The sequence below is a fragment of the Ovis aries genome, chromosome 24 (assembly GCF_016772045.2).
Source record: "Ovis aries strain OAR_USU_Benz2616 breed Rambouillet chromosome 24, ARS-UI_Ramb_v3.0, whole genome shotgun sequence".
NCBI classification, from domain to species: Eukaryota; Metazoa; Chordata; class Mammalia; order Artiodactyla; family Bovidae; genus Ovis; species Ovis aries.
Window position 1 is genome coordinate 19442123 of NC_056077.1, and position 27848 is coordinate 19469970.

The window sequence follows — 27848 nt, forward strand, 5'->3', positions numbered from 1 at the left end:
ATAGGAAATTGATATTTTGAGAGAATCAGAGGATTGAAGACTCTTAATCAAGATGTAGTCTGAGTTCATACTTTGATTTCCTCAATCTACTCCAAATATCAATCCTAAAGGAAATCAACCCTGAATATAAACTGGAAGGACTGATGCTGAAGCTAAGCTCCAATACTCTGGCCACCTGATGTGAAGAACTGACTCTCTGGAAAATACTCTGATGCTTGGAAAGATTGAAGGCAAAAGGAGAAGGGACAGCAGAGGATGAGATAGTTGAATGGCATCATTGACTCAACAGACATGATTTTGAGTAAACTCTAGGAGACAGTGAAGGGAAGCCTCAGATGCTACAGTTCGGGGTCGCAAAGAGAAGAACATGATTTAGCAGCTGAATAAGAACAACTGCAAATATAACAATAATAGAAAAAATTCTTTAAAATTAAAAAGACAATGCATTGTTCAAAAAGAAGCTCTTCTATGTGAACTTAAACACAGTGTGAAGTAAAAATCTTAAACTTGGCTTCTGGCACCAAAAGCAGGTGAAAATAATTAGGTGATTGATACCTGGAGGAATAATGAAATCCAAAACACACCGTGATTGTGGGGACTGAAGCTAGGTTCACAGTATAAAGCCATGACTGCCCTACCCATGAAGACAGGCTGAAAAGCCAGCAACACTGTCATGCAGATAAAGCAGCTGCATTCTCAGTTCACACAGTGGCCATAGATAGCAAAGAAAGACTGGTAATAACTAGGCCAAGCCTAACATAACCTCAGGGACCAGATCTACGACATCCCTAAAACAGCACCTTAGGGTGGAAGTTCTAAGCCATCAGTAATAAGATCTGGTACTAATTTGGGGTCCTAAGATGCCAGATGAAGGCATAAGGAAGAAAGGCAAGATTTTAAAAGGTATGTCAAAAGAGTACACTGTTTGAGTACATTTATATGTGTGAACAATCAAAACTAACTTATGGTGACAGAAATCAGAAAGGGGGCAGGATGGTACTGGGGAGAGGAAGGAACTGATGGGAAAGGAGCACAAGAGAACTTCCTCTAGTAATGGAAATGCCCTATATCTTATTTGGGTGGTAGCTATATACAAATGTGGTATAAACAATGGACAAAACTCACTGAACTGAACACTAAGATCTGTGCAATTTATTGTGTGTGAATTAAGCAACAAATGGGAAATTCAGGTAGCAAGAAGGGGAAAAGCTCTCAACATAAGCCTGAAACTAAAATCCCATAACACATGGGAAAAACCAATATAAGAGAAAAACATTGAGAAAAACCAATATAAGAAAGATAGCAAATAAACTCAACAACTGAGGGAAATATTTACAAAATGGAAATAATATAGCAATACTAATATTGCTCCAAAATAAATGTTTAAGATAATCCAAGTGATACTGAAAACGTTATATCCATAAGAATAGAATAAGAAACTGGCCAGGGTGGTGGCACTCATAAGTAAAACCAATTAAGGAATCTGAAAATGAAAGACAGTGTTATTAAAATAAAAAAACATTTATTATACAGGATAAACTCAAGACTGAACAGAGTTGAAGAGCAAATTAGTGAGTTGGAAGATATACTTGACAAATTCACCAGACACAGCACAGAAAGAATGAAGAAAAACATGAAAATGAGTTTGAGACAGCAGGCAGATTGCAAATCTCCAACATATCTCTAACAAAAACTACCAATGGATATCCTTAAGCAGACATATGTGTACCCAGTGGGATTAGACAAATTAATACACAAAAAATACTATGGTACTTTTGGCCACCAAGATGGCCCCCAAGGATCTCCACTTTCTGGAATCATGCCCTTGCATAGTCCTCTTGAGTGTGGGCAGGACTTAGCAACTCGATTCTAACACAGAGAAAATGGCAAAAACCGTAGGATGTCACATTCAAAATTAAGCTCCCAAAAGATTGTGGTTTCTACCTTACTGGTTCTCTTCTATCTCATTTCCTCCAAGGGAAACTAGGAGTCATGTTGTGAGTTGCCCTGTGGATAGGCCCATTTGGTAAGAAACCGATGTCTGTGGCCAACAGGAAGTGGGGGAGGTGAGAAAGCTTGGAAGAAGATCCTTCCTTGGTTGCCTTTAGATGACTGTGCCCTTGGATACCATGATTGTACACTTGTGAGAGACTCTGAGCTAGTTAAGCCATGCCCAGATTCTTGACAAAAACTGTAAGATAACAAAGGGAACTTATTTTAAACTGTTGAGTTTGGGAGTAATTTGTTATGCAGCAATCAACAAGCTGGATTTAGAAAAGTCAGAGGAACCAGAGATCAAATTGCCAACATCTGTTCAATCATCAAAAAAGCAAGAGAGTTCCAGAAAAACATCTATTTCTGCTTTATTGACTATGCCAAAGCCTTTGACTGTGTGCATCACAACAAACTGTGGAAAATTCTTAGAGATGGGAATACCAGACCACCTGACCTGCCTCCTGAGAAACCTGTATGTAGGTCAAGAAGCAACAGTTAGAACTGAACATGGAAAATCAGACTGGTTCCAAATTGGGAAAGGAGTACATCAAGGCTATAAATTGTCACCGTGCTTATTTAACTTATATGCAAAATGCTGGGGTGGATGAAGCACAAGCTGGAATCAAGATTGCTGGGAGAAATATCAACAACATCAGATATGCAGATGACACCACCCTTATGGCAGAAAGTGAAGAAGAACTAAAGAGTCTCTTGATGAAAGTGAAAGAGGAGAATAAAAAACTTGGTTTAAAACCCAACATTCAGAAAACTAATATCATGGCATCCAGTCCCAACACTTCATGGCTAATAGATGGGGAAACAACAGAAACAGCGACAGATTTTATTTTGTTGGGCTCCAAAATCACTGCAGATGGTGACTGCAGCCGTGAAATTAAAAGACAATTGGCTCCTTGGAAGAAAAGCTATGAGCAACCTAGACAGCATTATTAAAAAGCAGAGACATTACTTTGCCAACAAAGGTCTGTCTAGTCAAAGCTATGGCTTTCCCAGTAGTCATTTATGGATGTGAGAGTTGGACTATAAGGAAAGCTGAGCACTGAAGAATTGATGCTTTTGAACTGTGGAGATGGAGAAGACTCTTGAGAGTCCCTTGGACTGCAAGGAGATCAAACCAGTCAATCCTAAAGGAGATCAGTCCTGAATATTCATTGGAAGGACTGATGCTGAAGAGGAAACTCCAATACTTTGGCCACCTGATGCAAAGAACTGACTCATTTGAAAAGTCCCTGATACTGGGAAAGACTGAAGGCAGGAGAAGAAAGGGATGACACAGGATGAGATGGTTGGAGGTTAGATGGCATCATCAACTCAATGGACATGAATTTGAGCAAGCTCTGGGAGCTGGTGATGGACAGGGAGGCGTGGTATGCTGCCGTCCATGGGGTCGCAAAGAGTCAGACATGACAGAGCAACTGAACTGAACTGAACTGAGCAGTCAACAAGAAGCTTGGTGTATGTTAAACATAATGCTAGCCTTTACAATCATTCCCATTTCATAGATGAGGAAACTGAGGCATCACGAGGTTATCCAAAGTTATCTATAGAAAAGGTGGACCCAGGACTAGAACCCAGGATTAGAAATCTCCCAAAACCCCATTCTAAGTGGGTATGACACACTGCAGGAAATACCTGACGGCAGCCCCTGAACAATCTTTTCCCTGGGGACATTGATGGTGACGGGCTGGTAGACTTTCAGCAGGTCCTTCAGCTTCAGGTCCCGAGCTGTCAAGGAGTAGTTGTTGGCAATGGAATCACTGGGTCCACAGTGGTGGCACTGCTCTTTGAAGGGTGCAGCCAGGGTCCATGATGTGCGTTGCATCAAGGGGGGATAAAAGCTGTGTGACATGACTGTCTACAAGGGGAGAAATGCAGAGTGAGTCATGTGAGGGACATCACACGGGGAGCCTGGACTCCTCTCGGCCAGGCTCCACTCACACTGAGACTCATGGCATCCCACATGCCTAACATTCTGCACACTGAGTGCAAATACTTTTGGAATGGACACCAATTTTACCTCTCTGACCACCGTGAGCATGCTTTCTGATGGCAAGGATAACAGTTGATTTTCAACATGCAGTAAATTTGTGATCAGGTAATTTACATCTATTGTCTTTATTGTTATGTACATGGCTATTAGGTAGAAATAATTGTTCTCATTTTATAGTTGAATATGCAGACGTTCAGAGAATTTAAATAACACAGCAGGTAACTGAGAAGGCCAGATTTGTGCTACTACATAGCTCTTCTCCCACTGTGCGATAGCCTCTTCCAGTGGCAGAAATGACTGAGGCCTCTAATCCTACCTGTCAAGTCTGTTTGACCCCCAACTGTTACCAGCAGAAGAGTAGCAGCCAGGTGAATGTACCTTATAGAGTTCAGATGGTTCTTCGTTAGCAGAAGCAGGCAGAGGGGGCAACTCTGGCCGCATCTGCGAGTGGCTCATGTGATGTATGGAGTCACTTTTGGGGATCTGTGGGAAACAAATACAAAGCCACTCTTCAGGAATTAGGAAAGATTTCCAAGCCTCTGAGGTGTATAATGAGTAAAAAGTTCCTCAGAAAAGGATTTAGGCACAAAGTTCTGCCATAAAACACCCTTCTCACCACTATCCATTGGTTTCAATTCTTAAGAGTTATTGTCTCTTCTCTAGCATCTCCTCATGGCTACCCTTCTATGAGCATATTCATGTATTTTTCCCCTGGGAAGAACCCAAATCTGAGGGCACTCCCAGCTTCCCTACCCTGGGTTGTAATTAAAGGGGTTGACTTAAAAAAAAAAAAAAATTGACTCTTGCATTGCACATTGGCAAAATTCCAAACAGAAATTTGCTTATGTGGTGGTATAAATAACTCTGTGCTTCCTGTGAAAAGAAAAGAATATATTTAAAGAGTGTGGGTGTTTGAGTCCACCATTCCATTCGGGGAGTGTGTTCTTGGGAGTGAGCCTCAGACAGAGGTGAACCTGTGGCTCCCATGACCACACGCAGTTCTTAGTGCTTCTTCACCTCAGAGCTGATTTCAGGGTTGAGAGGTGCCCTGTGTTTCTTTCCTGTACCCAAGCCCTAGAAGCAAGACAACGACTTCATCTGGAGCTGTGACGGAGGGAAACCTCTGGGCTGGATTTACTGAGAGATGTTGCTATACAGTAATTTAAAGGTAGTTTAAAGAGATCTGCCTGTGCAATTTTGGCTCTGTGGTTTTTCACCTTAGGCAATGACTGTGGACTGAACTCCTGTGTAAGATGAGACATTATTAGATAGATTTGATTTATTTACGTCAGCAAATTAAGTCATGCAGGGTAACTGGCAGAAGGTAGACATATAGGCGGTAAATGAGTCAGATGTTAGTCATCCCCATGCCCCAACCAATTTCTCACTGATGACTCAACCTCATAAAATAATAACATTAACAATAATAACATCTGCCATTATTCTAAATATTATGTGCCAGGCATGTACGAGATTTTTATATCCAGTTCTAGCTGAAACTAAGGTTCATGGGGGATAGGTAGGACATTTTGTTATTAAGTTGCTGTTTTCAGTCACTAAGTCACATCTGACTCTGCAACCCCATGGACTATAGCACACCAAGTCTCCCTGTCCCTCACCATCCCCTGGAGTTCACCCAAGTTCATGTGAATCAGTGATGTTACCCAACCATCTCATCCTCTGCCATTCTCTTCTCCTTTTGCCTTCAATCTTTCCCAGCATCAGGGACTTTTCCAATGAGTCTGCTCTTCGCATCAGGTGGCCAAAGTATTGGTGCTTCAGCTTCAGCATCAGTCTTTCCAATGAATATTCAGGGTTGATTTCCTTTAGGATTGACTGGCTTGATGCCCTTGCTGTCCAAGGGACTCTCAAGAGTCTTCTCCAGCACCACAGTTCAAAAGCATCAATTCTTCTGTGCTCAGCCTTCTTTGCTGTCCAATTCTCACATCAGTCCATGACTACTAGAAAAACCAGAGCTTTGACTATATGGACCTATGTCAGCAAAGTGACATCTTTGCTTTTTAATATGCTGTCTAGGTTTGTCAAAGCTTTCCTTCCAAGAAGCAAGCATCTTCTAATTTCATGGCTGCCCAAGAAGAAAAAAAATCTGTCACCACTTTCACTTTTTCCTCTTCTGTTTGCCATGGAGTAATGGGACCATAAGGTAAGGTAAGACATACTAGTCATGAAGAGGTGCTTTTAAATACACACTATTTTGCATCCCAACACATGGGAAATGGCAATTGTTTTGAGAACATGTTGATTTTAAAATTAAATAAAAACTTGCAAATTCTTAAAAAAATGTATACTGAGCCTGGGAATTTTAAAAAATATAATACGTTCACTGATCTAATGGCCTAATTCAGTGGTTTCAAAAATTGTGGTGCATCAGACCCACTAACAGAATCAGGCTGCTCAGGCTCCACCTTAAACAAGATGACCTTATTGTTCTGCTTAGAGAACTTGCTTTGTTGATTTAAATCACTGTGTCTGTCTCTCTGCTCTTGACCTCAGTTTCAAGGATCTAAGAATCAACCAACCACAACCAAGAGCCTGCTCTTTCACTACTGAAGTTAGTATCAAGATGTGCACTTAAGAGGTGAACAAAATGAAAAAATTCAGCATCAACCTGCGAGGAATCTGGTCATCCAAGGTAGATTTCGGCAATAGTCCTTTTTGGGAAATGAAATTGTTCATGATTTCCTTCAGGAGTTCAGATGTACAACATATACTGATTGATAAGTTAGGGCTGCCTGCATTTTGTCTTGGCAAGCAAGAAGTTTTCATGGTCTGTGGTAATATTTCCCTTGGCCTAAATTTTAAATCTGTTTAAAATGAAAGTCTTCATTAAAAAACAATAAACAAAAACAGATTTTGGACATCTTAAGTTACAAGAGAGGGAAGGAGTAGTTAAACCAAAAAACCCTGACCTTTTGCAGTTGAGGAGAATACTAACATTATTCAGGAGGTATCTTGGCATTCATGCTTCTGTTTATGGTTAGGATAAACCTGATTTCAGCCCTCAGACATATTGGAAGGTTACTCTTACTAGCAAAGCAGGCAGAATATAGCCCTAGTGGACATAACTGGCTCTACTCCAATTTCAGTCCATGTTGTACAGTGTCCAGCACCTGTGTCCAGGCCAGAGCATGTGATACAGGTCTGGCCAACCAGAATACTCTCTCCTCCAGACACTATGATTGGTTCAGGGATAGACATGTGACCCACGGTGGACTGATCATAGCTGTTTCTAACACTTTTGCTAGAGCCATTGGGAAAGAGATAGTCTAAACAGCCATCTTTGCTTTATGTGAAAAAAATAAAGCCTTCCATAGGCTAAAACCATCATAAAGCAGAGCAACAGAATGAGAAAGACTCTCAGTGACATCATCTAGACCCAGGAACCAACTTGGACTTCTCAGTTACTTAAGCCCATAGATTCCTTTTTGGATTTGAGTCAGACATATTTATGTCCCTCTATATTGAGAGTTGGTCAGCCAAGAGATACACACAGAGGCAGCTGAGTCATCATACAAGGAGAAAAGCCATTCTTGGGATAATAAAGAAAGTGCTAGTGCTAGTGCTAAGTCGCTTTCAGTCATGTCCGACTCTTTTCGACCCCATGGACTATAGCCCACCAGGCTCCACTGTCCATGGAATTCTCCAGACAAGAATACTGGAGCAGAAGCAAAACAACATTTTGCAAGAAAGCAAACTAACATTGAGCATTTTTCAGAACATAATGGAGAGAAGCTGAACCTCTGAGAAACAAATTAAACTTTGAGCTGGTTCACAGGCACAGACTAAGATTTATACATATCGAACTGTAAAAACCATGATAGCAGAAAACAGCTCAGTTCATGGAACAGGCATACATGGGACACATACAAGAGCAGCAGATCTAGAAGAGAGTTTTCTTAAACATACTTGGTTAAGAACTCCCTGTGGCCCCTTCAAGGTGAAAGAGGTGGAGATTTGTAAGACCTACCTGGCTACCCAGAACAGTCTGTTAAAAATATTAATGCTTAAGTGTTCTCTCTGGTAAATAGAAGAGTGTTTTCACTTCGTGGGTAGGCTCAGTAATTGTCAACAAATTCACTTTTTTCCCCCTCAACAAATCAACTTTAATTTTACAAAATTTTGATTTAAAATGCTCCTCTGGACACCTCAATATACAGCAAATTAATGGATCTTAGCTTTTCCACCAGGATTCTGCCACTTAGATTGGGTAGAATTGTTCCTTTCAGGTGCCTTATTTCTAACTGTACATGATGTTTGCAAGTCTTTCATGGAAACAGTTCTCAAATGCTCACTTGAGGATCAGAACACCAGAATCACTAGGATCGTAGCTAAAAATACAGATTGCAGGGCTCTACTCCAGACCTTCTGAATCAGAATCTTTAGGAGTGAGGCCAAATCTCCATATTTTCAAGAGACTCCCCAGTATATTCTTACATACATCCAGTGTTGGGAGCTGTTGGATGGAATATATGGTCTAATAGCCTTGGAAGAGAAGGGAAAGAAAGGTGTCTATTCCTGAAATTTTCTCAACAAAATCTGAAGATGTCCAAAAGCCTAATGCATCACAAAGCATAATTCAAGGACACAACAACAAAAAATTAATATACATGCTTGGTCAGGGGCTTCCCAGGTAGCTCAGTGGGTAAAGAATCTGCCTGCAATGCAGGAGATGCAGGAGATATGGGTCCAATCCCTGGGTTGGGAATATCCCTGGAGGAGGGCAAGGCAACCTATTCCAGTATATTCACTTAGAGAATCCCATGGACAGAGGAGCCTAGTGGGGACAGTCCATAGGTTTGAAAGAGCCAGACATGACTGAAGGGATGGAGCATGCAGGCATGCACATGCTTGGTCAAGGAGATCTAACACGGCTATTGGTTTGTGATTGAAATGCCTCCTTCCTACCTACTTTCAAATTCCCTACATTGCTGAAAATACTACAGGTGTAAAGAAAGCTGAGCATCGAAGAATTGATGCTTTTGAACTGTGGTGTTGCGGTAGACTCTTGAGAGTCCCCTGGATTGCAAGAAGGTCCAACCAGACCATTCTTAAGGAAATCAGTCCTGAATATTCATTGGAAGGACTGATGTTGAGGCTGAAACTCCAATACTTTGGCCACTTGATGCGAAAAACTGACTCATTTGAAAAGCCCCTGATGCTGGGAAAGACTGAAGGCGGGAGAAGGGGATGACAGAGGATGAGGTGGTTAGATGGCATCACTGATGCAATAGACATGAGTATGAGTAAACTCCAGGAATTGGTGATGGACCGGGAAGCCTGGTGTGCTACAGTCCATGGGGTTGCAAAGAGTTGGACACAACTGAGCAACTGAACTGAACGGAACAAAGAAAGAAACACATTTTAAAATTCACGCCTACCTTCTGAGATGTGCAATCCGTGTCATTCATGTCGTCCATTCTAATTGGACCTATTAGAAAAAGGAACAACGAGCTCTCTCAGTTTCTTCCTCTTCTATCAGTGGCTCTGAGATTCACACTTCCTTATAGCATAATGGGGATGTCACAGATCATGGAACTTTACAGATGTTCTGAAAGCTCTGTTCACAGGGCTGCCTCTCTGAGGTCATAGACTTCAGCCCACTGAGAGTTTCTTGGTAGAAGAGGAGAGAAAGGAAAGCTGGAGAATGAAACAGCAGCCTTGGGGTTCTGCTGGCTCTGTGCTGTGGCTTCCTGCAATGGCCGTACTTCCCTTCCACTGAGGGGCCCTTCTCTTGGAACTTTTCCAGGAACACACTGAGTTCACAGTAGAGAAAAATCTGAAGCACAGTTACACACTAACACAAAGAAGAGGGAGGAAGCAACTCACCAAACTATCCCTCTGGGGCCTGAATTCTTCTTTTCTCCTCCTCTCAGCTTATTTTAACACTGGAGGAGCTTGTATCCAGGTCCTGGAGCCAGTCACAAGGCTTCGGCGTCTGTTGCTAGGGAAGGAGGGGCTGTGCCCAGATACAAGACTGGGCTTGACTCAGCTCTGTGTCTAGGTCTCTCCCTTTGCTGGAGGCCATCTGGGCAGCAGGAAGTTTTGGTGACAGAAAGGAAGTGGGAAGGTGTTTAGCAATGATCCAGGTGGTGAGAGGCAATTAAAGGCTGTGCCTTTGGAGGAGTCTAAAAGCACACAGAAAACTTAAAGTTGCTCAGTTGTGTCTGACTCTTTGCAACCCCATGGACTATACAGTCCATGGAATTCTCCAGGCCAGAATACTGGAGTGGGTAGCTGTTCCCTTCTCCAGGGGATTTTCCCAACCCAGGGATCAGACCCAGGTCTCCCACATTCCAGGGGGATTCTTTACCAGGTGAGCCACAAGGGAAGCCCAATGCACACAGAGTGATGGTTAAATTCCTGGGTCCTAGAGTCGTACAGGTCTGGATTCAGATTCTGCCCTTCCCATTAACTAGCTATGTGGCTTGAGTAAACTGCTTGATCTCTCCAAGTGTCCTTTATAATGTAAAATGCCAAAAATGCGACAACCTACCTCATAGGTGGGTTTGAGAGTTTAATGAGATAATGCCTGTAAAGCAATTTGCACATAGTAGAAGGATGACCAGCTTGTCCTAGTTTCCCAGGAACTCCCTTAGTCCTGGGCAGACTGGGACAGTTTGGTCACTCAACAGAGTAGGTAGTCTGTAAATGTGGCTAAACATCATTCTCATGATAAACACAGAAACACATGCACATATATGCTCACACATGAAAGATATGATTAAGTGCTACACCATTCAGTCCCTGGATTGGGAAGATCCCCTGGAGGAGGGCATGGAAACCCACTTCAGTATTCTTGCCTGGAGAATCCCCACGGACAGAGGAGCCTGGTGGGCTACAGTGCCTGGTTGAAAAGAGTCAGATACAACTGAACAACTAAGCACAGCAGACAGACATTCAAACCACATGTTAAGTGGTCACTTTCAAAATTCTTTTAAAATCAAATTCGATTTGCTGCTGCTGCTAAGTCACTTCAGTCATGTCCGACTCTGTGCGACCCCATAGACGGCAGCCCACCAGGCTCCCCCGTCCCTAGGATTCTCCAGGCAAGAACACTGGAGTGGGCTGCCATTTCCTTCTCCAATGCATGAAAGTGAAAAGTGAAAGGGAAGTCGCTTAGTCGTGTCCGACCCTCAGCGACCCATGGACTGCAGCCTGCCAGGCTCCTCCGTCCATGGGATTTTCCAGGCAGGAGTACTGGAGTGGGGTGCCATTGCCTTCCCCCAAATTCGATTTACTGAGCTCTTTTGGGAGACATGCTTCTACATATGTTTTTTCATTCAATTCCCCCCCAAACTCCATGATGTTACCATTTTATGATTGATGAAACAAACACTGAGAAAGATATATAACTTATCCAAGTTGCCAGGACTCGCAAGCAGTGCTGACACAATTTGAACCCTGTCCTTATGACTCTAGAGTTCAGTGTTCTTTCCATAAAGCGCCTGCCCAGAGCACAAACATTTCTAGATCTTACGATGAGCATTATATAGTACCAAGTACTTCTACTTCTCCTTCTTCTTACTTCTTCCTCAAAGTTTGGCTTTCCATACTTAAAAAATAACCTTGAGGCTCCTCATTCCTTACACTTGCATTCTCTACCATAAAGTATACATAACAGCTTCAAATAGTGTTTAGAATAAATGAGCCACTGACAGGGTTTGAGACTTTAGACAGAAATGGGGTTATTACTAAGTCTCCTATAAAAGGATATGAAACTCCATGTCACACACACACACAAAAAAACCCAGCAGCTGTAATCCAACAAAGTAAAGTGCTTTAGACAGGGCTTGGTAGGGCACCCATGAACCCCATGACCTTGTGGGTGCATAGAGACTTATTACTAAGTCTCCTATAAAAGGATATGAAACTCCATGTCTCACAAGAAAAACCCAGCAGCTGTAATCCAACAAAGCAAAGTGCTTTAGAAAGGGCCTGGTAGGGCACCCATGAACCCCATGACCTTGTGTGTGTGTGTGCTTTAAATTTTAAATTTAAATTTTAAGCACACCTTAAATTTTGTGTGCTTTAAGGCTTTAAGTCTATGTGTATACAAAAACATCAAAGTAATAATCATAGCTTTCATTTCTTGATATATATCAGCCGCTGGCACTGTGGTAAGCACTTAATGAGCATCATGTTTCCAAATCTTCTCAACAATTTGAGAAGATAAATACAATTATCCCAAGTTTTATAACTGAGGAAACTGAGACACAGGGAGGTTAAGTAATTTGCACAGCCACTCAGCTAGGTCAATGGCAAAGTTGGAACTTGACTGTGGTATCTGCTCCATGGTTTTACCCAAAAGCCTACATGTAGTCTGAAGAAAGATAGAAAATAAATAAAATATCTGCCAAAGAGAATGAAAATTCCATCACCTCTCCTCTAACCCAGACCACCTCACTAGCACCAGAATTGTTTGCTGACTTAATCTGCTGTTCAATAATTTCCAAGTGAGGATGCAGGCCTCAAATCCCTTAACTTCAAGCATATAGGGTTGCCAGATAAAATACAGGATGCCCATACATACTCATATGAAAAAGTTATCTGTTGCTCACCTGAAATTCAAACTGAACTGAGTGTCCTATATTTTTATTTGCTAAATCTGGCAATATGGGAGAAGAGGTCAGCTCGGTTCTAGGTTATCTTCATCTTTGTTAACAGTTTAGAGTCTCAATCTATTGCCAGAATTTTTCACATATTTCTAATTCAGGGTCCAGTGCTTCTGGCAGATCTTTACTGAGGCTGAAAATAGTTCTTAGCCAGGGTAAGTAACTGTGGAAAGGTGTAGAAGAAGCTGCACATGGATTTATTTTATTGACCCATAACACAGCAAGAGCCAAGTCCTTGTGTTTCAAATACATGCTAAGATTCCCACTATCGGGGAATTTATAGTGTTGTACAGGAGTCAGCCAACACACAAGGAAAAGCAAAATCTGTCTGGGCAAAAATGGGAGTGGAAGGAATTAGAAGATTCACAGAGTCACCCCTAGATGGCATCCTTGAACAAAATTTCCAATGGAGGCCCGACTTCAGCTTTCCAAAGCAACACCCACCAGGGAAGGGGGGGTTCAGTTATGTTCTAAAGGAAAAAAACCCTCCAAAATAATAATAAAAAAAATAACCGACCCTTTCCTGGGTGGGGCAACCATCACATCTCAGCTGAACAAAGGGCATGAAACCAGACAGAACTGCCTGAATCGTAAAAATTTAGGGACACATCTGTTGGTCCTCCTATCTTCACCACTAGCTTCTCCCTTTCTTGGCTCTTGCAGAGTTAGGAGTTAGAGCAGGATCCTTTAGCTTATTATTATTATATACACTAAGCGTATTTCTCAATCCACTAGCCTGATTATTTCTAGAAATATTAGTTGGTAGAACTAATACATCTTTGATGGATGGGCAAAATCAGTGAAAGAAGTAAAAACTATCACCTATTTGAAGTTGTGAATAGAGTAAATCTTTAAAGTTCTCATCACAAGAAAAAAATTCTGTCATGGTATATGGTGACAGATGTTAACTGCTTAGTGTGATGATTATTTTGCAATATAAACAAATATCAAATCATACACCTGAACTAATACTTATATGTCATATGTTATATGCTAACTCTACTGCAATTAAAAAAAGGAAAAAAAGAAACCAAATAACCTTGAAAAAACATAGGTTAAAAAAAGGACAATACATTAAATATTTCTGGGCTCCTTCCATGTTCCTGATAGGTGCTAAGTTCTTTACAGCCATTATTGCACCAGTCCTCACTACAACCCTGTGATTGCTCTTCTCTTTCTTCAAGAGCTATTTTCCAGGGGGCTATTGACCCAAGTCACAGATGAAAGTAGATCAATACATGTCCCCAGATGGACGGAACCTGAGAACTGTGCAGTAGTGGACCGATTTCTCAAGTCTATCCTTCTCTCCATTTTACAGATGAAGTGGTTGCAGAGAGATAACTCTTCCATGGCCTCATAGTAAGAGTCTGACTTGGGACCAGAGTCTAGCACTGTTGGGTCCCGGTTCACTGTCTTCACCAATATGTTCTATGGCATTTGTTCTCAACCTAGACAACTGTGCAGGGAACATTTGCTCATGTTTGGTGACATTTTTGGTTGTTTGCAGGGAAGGAAAGTACTACTGGCATCTAGTGGTTGGAGGTCAGGCATGCTGCTAAACATCCTACAAGGCATAGGACAGTCCCCTCAACACAGAACTTTTCTGCCCAAAATGTCAATGGCGCTGTCCCTTGAAAAAACCCTACGATAGGGCTGGATTTCAGGTCAGGGAACATGCATTCTGGCTCTGGATTAGACGTTTTTATGTATAAAATGGAGATACTAATCTAACAGAGTTTTTAAGGATCTCATTGGCTCATGATGTTTGCATTTGAGAAGTAGTGGTGAAAACCTTCCAGTAAAGGAATCAGCTCATCACTTGTCTGTCCTGAGCTCCAGAGATGCTTCCAGAAGAGGTAGCTCAGGGTATTTAGGCAGAAGCCCTAAGACCCTGTGAAAACCCATTTATACCTGCCAGTTCACCTGTCTCAGAGATGGCCGGGGCACCCTCACCACAAGCCAAGAGTGTAGGAACGACAACTCTCTCTGCGCCTTAGTTTCCTCACGTGCTCCTCGTTCGGGTTTCTCCCGGAAGCTCCAAAATGCTGAAGGAGGCAGCCCTGGGAGAACTGCGGAGGCTGGAGCCGAGCGAAGGGCAGGGGCGGGGAAAGGAAGGGGAAGAGCGGGGCGGGGCCACGCGGCGGAGGTGGGTAGCTGGCTGGGGCGCAGGCGAGGGCGGAGGCTCACGCGCCGACCCCACGGCTCCGTCAGCTCTCCTTTGCTCCTCCTGCACCACGGCCCCGGGGACCAGGTGAGAGCTCGGGCTTGGGGAACCGAGGGCCCCGGCTGGCTAGACCTCTGGGCCGGGCTGGACAAATGGAGGAGCGCGGGGGAGGAGGTGGGTTGAAAGGGGAGTCGGTGACATACACACACACACACACACACACACACACACACACACACGCACACACACACGCGGAGTCCCATCCTTCCCGGCCGCTGCTAGACACAAACACACACCCCCCTCCTACTAAGGGAGGTCTCATGCCTCCCCAGCCCCTGCGACACACACACTCCTACACCTGCTACTGCTTTCGGTAAAGGGTTGCCACCCCTATCCAACCCCGAAGACCCCTCCCTTTCTTGGGAAACCTGGTTGGGAAGTCTCCACACCTCCTCTTTAGGAATCATAAAAAAATGGATGCCCTCATCCCTACGGGGTCTCCCTGCCCCGTCGCTGCAGGAGGTACCAAAGGTGGATTCTCCTCCCCAAATTAATGACGGGGTACTCGGTGCGACTTCTCTCCATCCCGGCTGGAACGTTCAGGGTTTCCGTTTGTCCTGGGACGGGTGGGCGAGGAAGAGAGGGGGGCTTTTAGCGGGTGGGCCGTGGAAGGGAAAGGGCGGTTTGGCTTGTGTTTTCCTGGCTCAGCCCGGAAGGCCTGGAGAAGGCAGAAGGCGGGGAACTGTGCGGTGCGTCGGATTAAGGGGTTGCCCCCTTCCCTCCTCCTGAGACCTGTCTTTGCTTGAGGAGGCCCCTCCGAGGAGTGAGTGACTAGGGGGTCTGGGGATTGGTGGCCAGCTGATTGCATTTTATGGCTGTGGCCAATGGCTTTCTACCCACGCTATCCACATTGAACTTCCCAAACCGGTCCCGATGGCCCCTAGGTTTCCAAGGCCCTGGGAACCAGTGATGGGAGCTGGGCTTGTTCCTGCCCGTTGCAGATTTGAGATTAGGGGAGTTGAGTGCTGGGAACATGGCCAATTCTAATCTGTGCCAGCTGCAGCTTCAGAGACAGAATATAGGGATGAAGGGTCTAGTCCTGTCCAGTCCAGGGGATTCCTGTTTCACAAAAGGGATTGTAGCAGAGAATCTCTAGCTGGGTGATTAAAAATGTGCTTTAATTTGCTACTAGACCCTATTGGAGAAGGAAATGGCAGCCTACTCCAGTCTTCTTGCCTGGAGAATCCCATGGACAGAGGAGCCTGGCGGGCTGCAGTCCATGGGGTCGCAAAGAATCCGACATGACTTAGCAGCTAAACAACAACAGCAGACCCTATAGATATTAGGAGATGTGTCGTCCCTGGTGCCTCAGTGGTGAAGAATCTGCGTGGAATGCGGGAGACTATCCACACTGAACTTCCCAGACAGGTCCGGATGGCCCCTAGGTTTCCAAGGCCTTGGGAACCAGTGACTGTAGCTGGGCTTGTTTGTGCCTGTTACAGATTTGAGAGTAGGGAAGTTGAATCCCTAGGTTAGGAAGATCCCCTGGAGAAGAACTCCAGTATTCTTGCCTGGGAAATCCCATGGACAGAGAAGCCTGGCAGGCTACAGTCCATGGGGGTCCCAAGATTCCACATGATTTACCAATTAAACCACCATCATCACTTCCCATCTCGCATAATTACCATGTGGGATGTTGAGTATGGTAAATAAATATGAACGTCTCTCAGTTAATTTTGTCCACTGTGATAGAATCTTTTAGCACTTGTGCTATAGGTCAGGAGATAAGTTGTAAGGAATAATGGAAAAGATATCTCTGTGTCCAGCCCAGCCTTACAGTATTGTTCTGGAAAATATAAAATAATAATGTATTTGTTTATATAAAAATTAAAAAGGGTTTAAAAAATAGATATATAATTTAACAAACAGCTTTTATTATTGGGACCGTCCTGGAAATTCCAGGCCATTGAGTCACAGAGTATAATTGTGGCAAAGTTTGTCCCTCTCTTATTATGGAAATGAGACTTACAAGTAAATAGAGAGTAATTTATGGCATAATGTGATTGGGAGCCAACCTATTTAGTGTGGGTAGTAAATAAAGAAATTGGCCATGGTCATATGTTTGAGAAGGCTTTCTGGCAAAAAAAAAGGCAGTGGGACTCAAAATAGTGTCTTCAGCCTTACTTTCTTCTGTATTCTTTTCAGCATTTTATCAGGCTAAAAAAATAAACATAAGCTCTCAGAGATGATACCATTAACATTTTATTATATGTGCATCTAGATCTTTTATTTTACTGTGGATATATGTATATTATGGATATATACATAAAATGTAATAATCGGTATTTTATAATTTTTTCACATCATAGACATATTTTCATTAAATAAGTGTCAACATCATCTTAATGGCTATACAATACTCCATTGTATGCTGCTGCTGCTAAGTCGCTTCAGTCGTATCCGACTCTGTGCGACCCCATAGACGGTAGCCTACCAGGCTCCCCTGTTCCTGGGATTCTCCAGGCAAGAATACTGGAGTGTGTTGCCATTTCCTTCTCCAGTGCATGAAAGTGAAAAGTGAAAGTGAAGTTGCTCAGTCGTGTCCGACTCCTCGCGACCCCATGGAATGCAGCCTACCAGGCTCCTCCGTCCATGGGATTTTTCAGGCAGGAGTGCTGGAGTGGGGTGCCATTGCCTTCTCCGACTCCATTGTATGAATTTATCATTATTTAGCCTGGAAACTCAGGTTCCTGGAAAATAAATTTTTGGGTCAAGGTGTGTACAATTTGATATTTTGGTGGATACTGCCTGGTTACCCTTCATCTCTATGCCCATCGTCAGTGTGTGAGGACAGTAGAAGCCCTCGTTGGGTCAACTGAGTGGAGGCCACTAATGGTTTAAGATACTTTTCATTTCCTCCAGTGACAAGAGACAAGGTGACATGAGAGATTTGACGGTGCCCTGCATTGAAGAGCTTCCTGGTAGAATTAATCCTTAAAGAGACTGAAGTGGGTTTCAGGATGGCAAAAGAGGAGCCCCCGAGTGCGTCAAAGGACTTGCAGGAGCTGCAGAGGAAGCTGTCTTTGCTGATAGCATCTGTCCAGAGTAACTCAAAGGTCAGTTTCTAATCAGAGCACATAATGGAAAATTCCCAAATAACACTAGCTTAACACCGTAGAAAATTATTTCTCCCTTAAGTAGGAGAAATTTGGAGATAGGTCAGAATCTTTCTAACTCAGCACCATGTCATGTTTAAGTTGTGACCTTCAAACTCACTGACCAAGATGACTGCTAGAGTATCAGCCATTGAATCCACATTCTAGGCAGTAAGATGTTATGGGGAGAAAAAGACTTGCAAGCCACCTCCAATTTAAGGAGACTTCCTAAAAGTCACACATACACAAAACTTCCAGTTGCATCTCACAGACCAGAATTTAGTTTTCTAATCATCCCTTGTAGCAAGTGTAATTCTTTAGCTGGAGATAGAAGCAACTCTCAGTCTGTGCCACAGGTACCATCCTTTTGTTTTGTTATAATTTTGACCTGTTACCCTAAAAATGAGAGACTACTAGAGTCCAGTGTTTCACTAGAAACCCAGTGTCCAGTGTAAATATGACATAGAACACATGTGTGACTTAAAATTATCTAGGAACCACATTTTAAAAGTAAAAAAGCAGGTGAACTTAATTTTAATAGTTATTTTACTAAACCTGAGATATCTAAAATGTATCATTTTAACATGTAATCATTATAAAAATATTAATCATAAAAGTTATTGAGATGTTTTATATTCTTTTTTACTAAGTTTTTGAAATCATTGTGTATTTTACACTTATAGCACATTTCCATTTGAACTAGCCACTTAACAAGTGCTCAGTAGCCATTCAATGGCAGTGAGACTTGAGACAGTATATTTTGGTTTTTTGAACTTTTATATCTATTGTTTTCTTCCATGTCTTTCAGTATTCTTTCAGGGGAAAAAAACAGCTCTCAGAGATAATATTATTAACATTTTGTTGAATGTCCTTCTAGACTTTTTTCTATGCAATATACCCATAAAATACATATATGTATGTAACAAAGTGAGCTGGTTGATGATCTGATTTTTGTATTCGATGCCACAATTCCACTAGGATCTCTTTGAGGACCCATGCCTTTGCAGTCTAGAGCAGTATACTCTATAGGGATCTTTTCTGAACTCATCCCAAAATGCCTCTGGCACTCTGCATTTAGCAAGCTATTTTTAGATGAGACAAGTAAGTTTCTAGTCAGCAGGCTGAGATTCTTGTTACTAACGTTAGTGAGAAAGGTGCTCATACTCATCTACATTTTCAGTTGATTCTCATTATCTGTGTTAGTTCTGTTGACTCACCTCAGACACTGAACCATTCCAATTGCATCTCACAGACAGGTTGAACCATTCCTCAAATGGGAAATAGGTTCTGGCAAACTTCTGGTGCCAACATTTTCATCAGCCAATAAAACCATAACCTGTTTTGTGTGTCTTTGTTTAAAGGGACCTTTATCCTATACATACTGTTGATTTATTAAGGTTGAACTCCAGGCCAACAGCTTATACTATATAGGCAGCTGTATCTCTTGCCTGAATGAAGTTTGTCTGGTGTTTGCCTTTTCTCTTTAAGGCATATCACAGCCTTCTTATCCCTAGGAATACAAGCCAGTACTGCTACACATTTTAAATGGGAAAATCACCACCACCAACACAAGAAACCCGTAAAAATGCAGAAAGAGGTGGCAGTAAATATACCATGAAAAGGACAGTTGTGTAAAGAGCTGAAACAAGAAGGCAGAGTGTTAATCTAGTTTGACCTCAGATGGGAGCACGTGCCTCAGGCAGTTCAAGTTTTTCGCTGCTGTGTGCATGCCTATGAAAGCACCTTAAAGGGTTGATTTTGGGGTTACAAATCAATTTTAGTGATAGGCAAGTTCACAGATAAGGATTCTGCAAATAATAGAAATTGACTGTATATTAATTAACCATGGTTGAGCACTTACTATATGCTAGGCACTTGGCATGTCTTAACTTATTTAATATTCACATCTACCTTCTAAGGTAGGCATTTCAAAGCATATGAACTCTGACTTCTTGACATTTCTTCGTTTTTTCACCTTAGATCCTCAGCCATGGTCAGTGGAGTGGGTTTGGACTAGATAACTTCCAGGGCAATCGACTCCCAGAATGAGGGAGGGGTCATTAGTTGGCTCAGCCTTGATGTTCTTCAGATAGTCCTGAGGTAGAGTAGTTTCTGTTAAATTTTTAAATTATATTAATTGAATTAATTAGTATTAATTGTGTTTACTAAAAAGAATAATATTGGCAGACAGAGGAAGGGAAATCACCTGTAAACCCATCACTGATAAATCCAGTGGTGGTATTATCTTTGTTGTTTTTGTTATTATTAGGCCTCTTCAGTATGTAATTTTTAGATACAGTGTTTTTAATTATGGCAGATGTAGTTCCATATCTTTGTTTGATATTGTATATTGGTGTTTTTCCAGATTGAAGCATAGGTCTTCCTACCAATTGCTTTTTTTTGTAGTAGAAACTTCCCTCAGATTGATATACCATAATTTACATAGTCATCCCCTTGCTTCAATGATATTAGGTGATTTCTTTGTCCTAAGTAATTTATGTCCTTAGAGTTCATAAGCCCTTTGAGTTCCAGATAAGAATAGATGGTTTCCAGATTGAGTGTTTGTGAAACAACTCCATCATCTCTTTTAGGAAACCTCTTGAACATAAAGTCTTAATGTCTTACTTTTAGGCTGACAGAGTCAGAAACCTGCCCAAAATAGCTTAAACAAACAAACAGTGGAACCTGCCAGAACTTTGGGGAAATGTAATGCTGTCTCAGAAGCCAAAGGCAAGAAGTAGCAGGGCGGAGCCTCAGGAGGGGTCACTGGGGTCAGAAGTAACTCTCAATACCCTCTCTTGAACCGTATTGCTCCTCATTATAACTTTTCCTTGTGTATCAGCTTCATTCTTCTCTCTCTGCAGCCTGGCTTCCTTTGCTGTTCTCTTCACTTGGGCAGACACACTTGCCTTTAACTCCTCACGTTTCCTCCAGTTCCCAGCTGAAGCCCGCTGTGGAACTTTGTCTTGAGAGTGCTTGATTCCTAGGAGCAAGAATCTGCCTGACCAAGTCACCTATAACCAGGGAGATGGCAGCTGGGCTGGGACTTTTCATTCCATGGGTATAAGCATGGCTTCAGGGGTATACCCCTGCTGTGGGAGGAGCCAGTTTTCAGAGAGGAGAGAAGAGAGAGCGAGCATGGGCTTGGCGGATACCGCTTCCCAGCCCCACCCTGTCAGTGCTATCTCCATGTGGATTACCTGTGACAAAATAGTTTTGCTCTCATGCTGGCCCTTTCCTTCCACAAAGGATGTTTTTGAATTACCTCCTTTGCACCTGGGTTCCAATCCTGAATTATAGGACCATAATCTAGAAGAAACTATCACATAGAACCTTGGATTTGTCATTACCAGTGATTTTAAATAATCCTGATTCCTCTGCCCTCCAGAGCCCTTCTGGTAGCAAAGGACAGTGGATACTGATCATTTTTTTTTGTTCTCAGACCAGGGAATTAGCCTGTCTTCTAAATAGTTCCAGGTGGAGGCTTTATGTCCTTAAACACTGGCCACATTGTCCCTACTTTGGAACCTCCCATACTCATGTGTGCATTTTAAAATAAGTCATCTTTGTCCGACCTTGGGCTAGTTGCTCGGGCTCACTGACTCTACATCTCATCTCCTCTAAAATAAGCAATGCCAGTCTCATAGATTTGTTGTGAGGATGATCTCAGATGCTATTTGAGAAGGCCTTAGCACAGAGTCTGGCACTTAATGGTGCCAGTCTGTTCCAACTTTGCATTCCTGGGTTATTCAGCACTGCGCCATGCCTGTAAAATCTTGATTAGAATACCTGGATCTATTTCAAGGTAGGGATGGAAAATGTTCGTGAGTGATAAGCTCTTCCACTTTCTGTCCTTCCATTGTGTCACCCTCTGTTGCCTGGGAGAATGAAAAGTTAATTGCTATATTCTAATTCCCAAATGTAAGTAATGTTAAATTTTCCCTTGTTATCTATCTCGTAGCATTGTAGACAGAAATAGGAAGTTTATTGAAGGTCCTTAAAATAGTACTTGGCACTTGAGTATTTAATGAATATTCTCTATTATTACTAGGCATAACTGAATCATATCTTCCCCTTCTGAGATAGACTGTCAGAGCAGGGCCATCCTCCCTAAGGGAAGACAATTGCTGGGCTTAATTGTGCGCATCTCAAATTGGTGTCTTTGCATATCTGAATGACTTTATATTTTTTGGTTGTAGGCCCCAGATTTAGAAGAGGTTAAGAAAAAATTAGATTTCTTTAAGGACTATAAGTAGTCCCTTCCTGCATTTCTCCTCTTGGATCCCCATGCCAGATGGTCCTGTTGATTTTTCATTTTTCATTCCTCTGTCATACAGCATGTCTTCCTCCTCTGCCATCAACCTAGTTTTGGCCATTATTATCTCTTGCTAGTTTCCCTGCAAATCTTCCTTGTTGCCTCTTCCACAGGACTGCCAGGTTCATCTTTTTTAAAAAAGTATTCCTTTGAATCTAAAAAAATGGTACATATGAACTTGTTTGCAGGGCAGGGATAGAGATGCAGACATAGAGAATGGACGTGGACATGGGGGAAGGGAAGAGTGGGACAAACTGAGAGAGTAGCATTGACATATATATGCTCAGTCAGTTCAGTTGCTCAGTTGTGTCCGACTGTTTGCGACCCCATGGACTGCAGCACGCCAGTCTTCCCTCTCCATCATCAACTCCCAGAGCCTACTCAAACTCACATCCATTACATCGGTGATGCCATCCAACCGTCTCATCCTCTGTCATCCCCTTCTCCTCCCGCATTCAATCTTTCCCAGCATCAGGGTCTTTTTCAGTGAGTGAGTTCTTCGCATCAGGTGGCCAAAGTATTGGAGTTTCGGCTTCAACATCAATCCTTCCAGTGAATATTCAGGACTCATTTCCTTTAGGATGGACTGGTTGGATCTATATGCTACGACGTGTAAAATCATGTTGGATATATATGCTACCATGTGTGAAATAGCTGGTGGGCAGCTGCTCTATAGCCCAGGAAGCTCAGCTCAGTGCTCTGTGATGACCTGGAGGAGTGGAATGGAAGAGTGGGAAGGAGGCTCAAGAGGGACCGGATATTTGTATACTTTGGCTGATTCATGGTGTTGTACAGTGGCAACTAGCACAACATTGTAAAGCAATTATATGCCAATAAAAAATATTAAAATGTTTACATTAGTCAAAACAATTATTCCTTTGGTTGTATGGCAGTCTTGCCCCAAAGCCAGCAGTTTGCTTCTTATTTTTTTCTAGATAAAGTTTGAGTGAGCACTTTCCAATATAAATAGGATGTGAGCCACATATATAGTTTAAAATTTTCAAGTAGTCATATTAAGAAACATAAAAAGAACTGTGTAAATTTAATTTTCAATAACATATTTTATATAACCCAATATAAACACAATATAATTTCAACATATAATCAATATTAAAAATCATTGGTGAGAGATCTTACTTTTTAAACAAATTTTACTTATTTTTTAATTGGTGGAAAACTGCCTTACAAGTTTGTGTTTCTCCCATACAACAATGCAAATTGGTCATAATTACATATATATACATATATAGATATATGTATACCTTCCCTCCTGAGCCTCCCTCACCTCCCCACATCTCACCCTTCTAGGTCATGAAGCATTCTTTTTTAAATACACTCAGTGCACCTCTCAATTCACATGCTAATTTTCCATTGGAGATACTTGGTCTCTATTCAGATTTCATAAAATGTATAATTGGAAAACTATTTGAAACATACCCAACTTATTTGAAATATAATTAACTGTTTTCAATGACTGAATCAAGTAGCAATTTTTAAATTTAGATTAAAAATCTAGTTTATTGGTCACACTAGCCATGTATCAGGTGCTCAGGGCCACATGTGGCTACTGTACTGGACAGTCTGGGTATGAAGTCCTAAGCCTGGAATTCTGGTGTTCCAGCCTCATCTGCTCCTCCCCACTGTGACTGCTGGGTCTCTTGTTTATGAGGATCAGAGAGAACAGTTTATTCTGCCAGATGACATCTGGGGGTTTACTCAGGGTATCTGTGGATTAGAGCTGGAAAGCATCCAAGATCTGAGGCAGCTCGAAGAACTAGCCCTACTCCCATGGCCCCTCTGCCTCTCTCTCACCTCTTAACAGCCCTAACCAGAAGATCTCACTGGGTTCTGATGCTGGAGTATCCACACGGTATTTCTAGCTCAGAGGTGATTCCTGACACAGTCAGCCTCTGACAAGAGAAGCTGAATAGCAAAGTCTTAGATAGCTTTTGTCAGAAAGGAGTAGCTGGAGGCGATGTAACCAGTGTACCTTATACCATTTTGTGGCCGGGCAGGAAGTAAAGTCTGTCAATACTGAAGCCCCAAGACCGATAGCTGTGGCTCCTTTTCTAGTTAAGCAGAGTGAGTCCTGTGCTTTTTCATCATCAACTTGAACTACAGAACCCTCATGCCTTCCAGCTTGTCTCCAACTTCCTGAATCACTTGGGTGAACAAGTCGTTTAGGAGCATGTGTTTTGATTAGTGGCACCCATGATTACTGTAGCTTGAATTATGTCTTCAATTTACCTGCTGGCCTACATGGCCCAAAGGAAGGACCATGTTTGATGGGGAAGAGTTCTGGAATGATGGAGGCTTTCAAGGGAATGGGAACCAGCATGCCAGCACTGGAGAGAGAGAGATGGCATGGAGCCTAAGAAGATGAGGGAAGCCTACCCTTAAGAGGGTGCTGTAAGAGCAGATTAGCTAAGATGGTGTGGTCAGGCTGTCTTGCCCCATGTCCTCTCGCTCTTGGCCCATGTTTTGTAAATGATGATTATGTAACAGCTGAGATCACTTATAGCACTGCGCATGTGCCTCACGAGGTACTTGCTTGGCCATGGGCTACTTTTGTTCTCTAATCACATTTAAGCTCTGCCTGGTGCGCCCTTGAGGCTCTGCTGTGTTGTGTTGTATTGGGGTGTGTGTTATGATGTGTGGTGCTGTGATTATGTTATGCTATATCTGCTGCTATGGCTCCTGTGCCAGCCTGGAGAGAGAAACGTGTCTGCAGTTCCTACAGCTCTTCGAGTTTTCTCCCAGCTTCCCCGCTGTCTCCTTGCCTACCATGGGTTCAGCGAACAGTGAGATACAGTGAGATCTCACAGCAGATACCGAGGGCCTGCTCTGTATTAAAGCGGCCCTCCCCTACTGAGCAAGCTCCAGAAACCCTTTTGCCTGATGGAGGAAGATAACCTACCTTTTAACACAGCATAAGCTCTCAGCAGTCATGAGGCTGTGGCTTGATGGGTATCAGGTTGATGACATAACATTTTCTCCTAATGAAATGGCAGCCATTGCAAACATGTGACATCCAGAGGGAAAGATTTAGCTTTGAATGCCTAGATTTTGCCACTTGGAAGCCATGTGACTCTAGGCGAGTCATTTCATCCCCACTGTTTCTCAGACTTTAATGTGTGTACAGATCACCTGGTGCTCTTGTTAAAAAACAGAGTCTGATTTGTCACATCTGGGTTGGGGCCCAAGATGCTGCATTTCTAACAAGCTTCCAGGAACTTCCCTGGCAGTCCAGTGGTTAAGACTTCACCTTCCAGTGCAGGTGTGGGTTTGATTCCTGGGTGGGGGGCTAAGATCCCACATGCCTCCTGGCCAAACTAAATAAATAAAACAGAAGCAATATTGTAACAAATTCATTAAAGATCCCCCCCCCACCAAAAAAAAAAAACCCCAACAGGCTCCCAGGTGATGCCAAGTAGCCAGGACTTAACCTCCCTCAGTAGCCTCAGCTGTGAGGTAAGCAGCCATTTGAACATATGTTGAAGTCAGTCGTCCGGCTCTTTACAACCCCATAGACTGTAGCCCCCCAGGTTCCTCTGTCCATGGAATTCGCCCGGCAAGAATAGTAGAGTGGGTTGCCATTCCTTTCTCCAGGGGATCTCCCCAATCCAGGGATCGAACCCCTGTCTCCCCACATCATGGGCAGATTCCTTACCATCTGAGCCACCACATCAGAGCATATGCTGAGTATGTCTTCCGAGAGGGTGTGTGTGAAGCAGTAGTGCCTGGGTCTTTCCTTCTTTCACAAGACTTGAGGTTGGGTGGGCCCTCACACTTACCCCTGTCCACAGCTGCCTTAAGTTGTTGCTGGGGCAATTCATGTCTTGGGAGGATTATTATTGTTGACTTCTTATCAGCGGGCCTTCCAACCTTATGACCTTGGCTTATACTTCCTGCAGTTCGGGCAAATTCATCAACCTGGCATTCAGACATGGCTTTCACACCCGCTCTTCTGCTTTGTCTACAGGTGGTTTCCTTTATGCAGTCTCCAGTGGGTCAGTACCTGGACCGGCATCCTTTTCTGACCCTCACCTTGCTGGTGTTTGTTGCCGTATCAGCTGTTCCTGTCGGCTTCTTCCTGCTCCTCGTGGTGCTTACCTCCCTGGCTGCTTTAGTGGGAGTCATATTACTGGAAGGTATCCTACTCAGTTACTCACCCTCTTGGAAAATGACTCAGGGCACCTGCCACTGCTGTCAAATGTTGCTGTTCTTGTCAAAGTCACATCAACCAAGGCAGCTTGTCAGAGTAGTTAAAACATGGACTCTGGAGTCTGTTAGAATTCTACCTCCCCCAGTGTGATTTTGGACACGTTGTTTACTCTCTGTGAGCCTCAAATTCCTCATATGTAAGATTAGGGATGTAATAATACTGTCTCAGATCATTGTGAGGATTGAAACCTACAGTTCTGTAAAGTACTCAGCACAGTCCTTGACACAGAGTAGCTTCTCCATGAATGCTAACTGTTGTCATTAAACAGAGAAGCCGTTTACTCTGCAGTCTGAGCATCTGTTGCATGCCAGGTGCCTTGCTGAGTATTGAGGGTCCCCCTTCACCTTTCCTCCTGACGTCCCCCTGCCTGTTGTCAGCTTCTTCCTGAGTTGCTAAGTTAAAATTACCGAGAAAGTAAATCTGATCGGCTCAGTTTGCCTTTTCAAACCAGATCACAATCCACAAAGAGATGTTTGCCATTTCTTTGTGGTGGTTAGCCATCCTTTGAAAAATACTGATCTAGGATTTTGTGAATCTTTATGAAGAGGCAGCACATCTGTTTACTTTCTCTACTTTCCTTCCTTTCCATGGTCCATCCCTGAAACTGTCACTGTGGAGTACCAGGTGGGCAATTTGACCACTTGTGAGGCAAGGGGAAGGAGGTCTTCCATGGAGCATTTGCCATGTTATTAAATCTACACTGGAACGGGAAATTTGGCCATGAGGAAGGCAAGAGGAAGTGTGCTGAGCAGACAAAAACTACCACAGACTGTCACGTGTGTGATGGTTATTTAATTGTCATGCCATCACTTAGAGGTAGTTATTATATTCCTTTTACAGATGAGAAACTAGAACTCTAAGGAAGCCCAGGAATTCATACTATAAATCCTTAACTAGGGTTAAACTCAGTCATGTCAACTATAAAAAGCTGTGCTCTTTCTGTAGTACCTTTTGCTATTTTCCCCCATATATCCCATATTATAAAAATGTATTTGATCTGCACTTATTAGATGCTAACTCATTAATATTCCCATTAAAAATAATGTTGGGTAAAATGATCCTTACCTTACGGTTACTGCGTAATGGTGGCCAGGTGGGGTTGTAAAAGACGTAATCAAATGTTTAGATTTTACTTAGCCTGCATAGGCTTTATTTCCATAAGTTGTAGATAAGTGCGAATTATAGTATTTGTTAGGCACTTTGAAACATTGGACATAATTTACCACCCCTATTACTGCCTTGGCTAACTCCTTCTAGAGGATTCCATTGGGAGTCCATCCTTGACCTTGAGGGTGAGGGGGTTTCAAATTCAAATACCCATGGGCAAGGCAGATAGCAGAAGTGAACAAAGCA

At 42.8% G+C, this 27848-nt stretch overlaps 2 protein-coding genes across 8 annotated transcripts in view; one reads left to right on the top strand and one right to left on the bottom strand.

Annotated features, from left to right (window-relative positions):
* The window catches only part of DNAH3 (dynein axonemal heavy chain 3), a 232424-nt gene extending 222460 nt beyond the window's left edge, over nucleotides 1-9964 (bottom strand). For 2 of the 3 annotated variants that reach the window (XM_015104112.4, XM_060405791.1), the window contains exons 1-4: nucleotides 9851-9964; nucleotides 9403-9452; nucleotides 4382-4486; nucleotides 3646-3868 (exon numbers count right to left, since the gene is read on the bottom strand). In XM_015104112.4, coding sequence (XP_014959598.1) covers nucleotides 3646-3868; nucleotides 4382-4486; nucleotides 9403-9441 — 367 coding nt within the window. In that variant the 5' untranslated portion in view covers nucleotides 9442-9452; nucleotides 9851-9964. The remainder of the gene's footprint in view (nucleotides 1-3645; nucleotides 3869-4381; nucleotides 4487-9402; nucleotides 9453-9850) is intronic. The other variant, XM_042240494.2, reaches the window with a different exon arrangement.
* A 4849-nt stretch (nucleotides 9965-14813) lies between these two features.
* The window catches only part of LDAF1 (lipid droplet assembly factor 1), a 53398-nt gene continuing 40363 nt past the window's right edge, over nucleotides 14814-27848 (top strand). For 4 of the 5 annotated variants that reach the window (XR_009598354.1, XR_009598355.1, XR_009598353.1 and 1 more), the window contains exons 1-3: nucleotides 14814-14887; nucleotides 17723-17916; nucleotides 26253-26421. Coding sequence is in view for 2 of the 5 variants with exons in the window: in XM_027961414.2 (XP_027817215.1) it covers nucleotides 17821-17916; nucleotides 26253-26421 (265 nt within the window). In the remaining 3 variants the exon portion in view is untranslated. Of the gene's footprint in view, nucleotides 14975-17722; nucleotides 17917-26252; nucleotides 26422-27848 lie in introns of all 5 variants that reach the window. The other variant, XM_027961415.2, reaches the window with a different exon arrangement.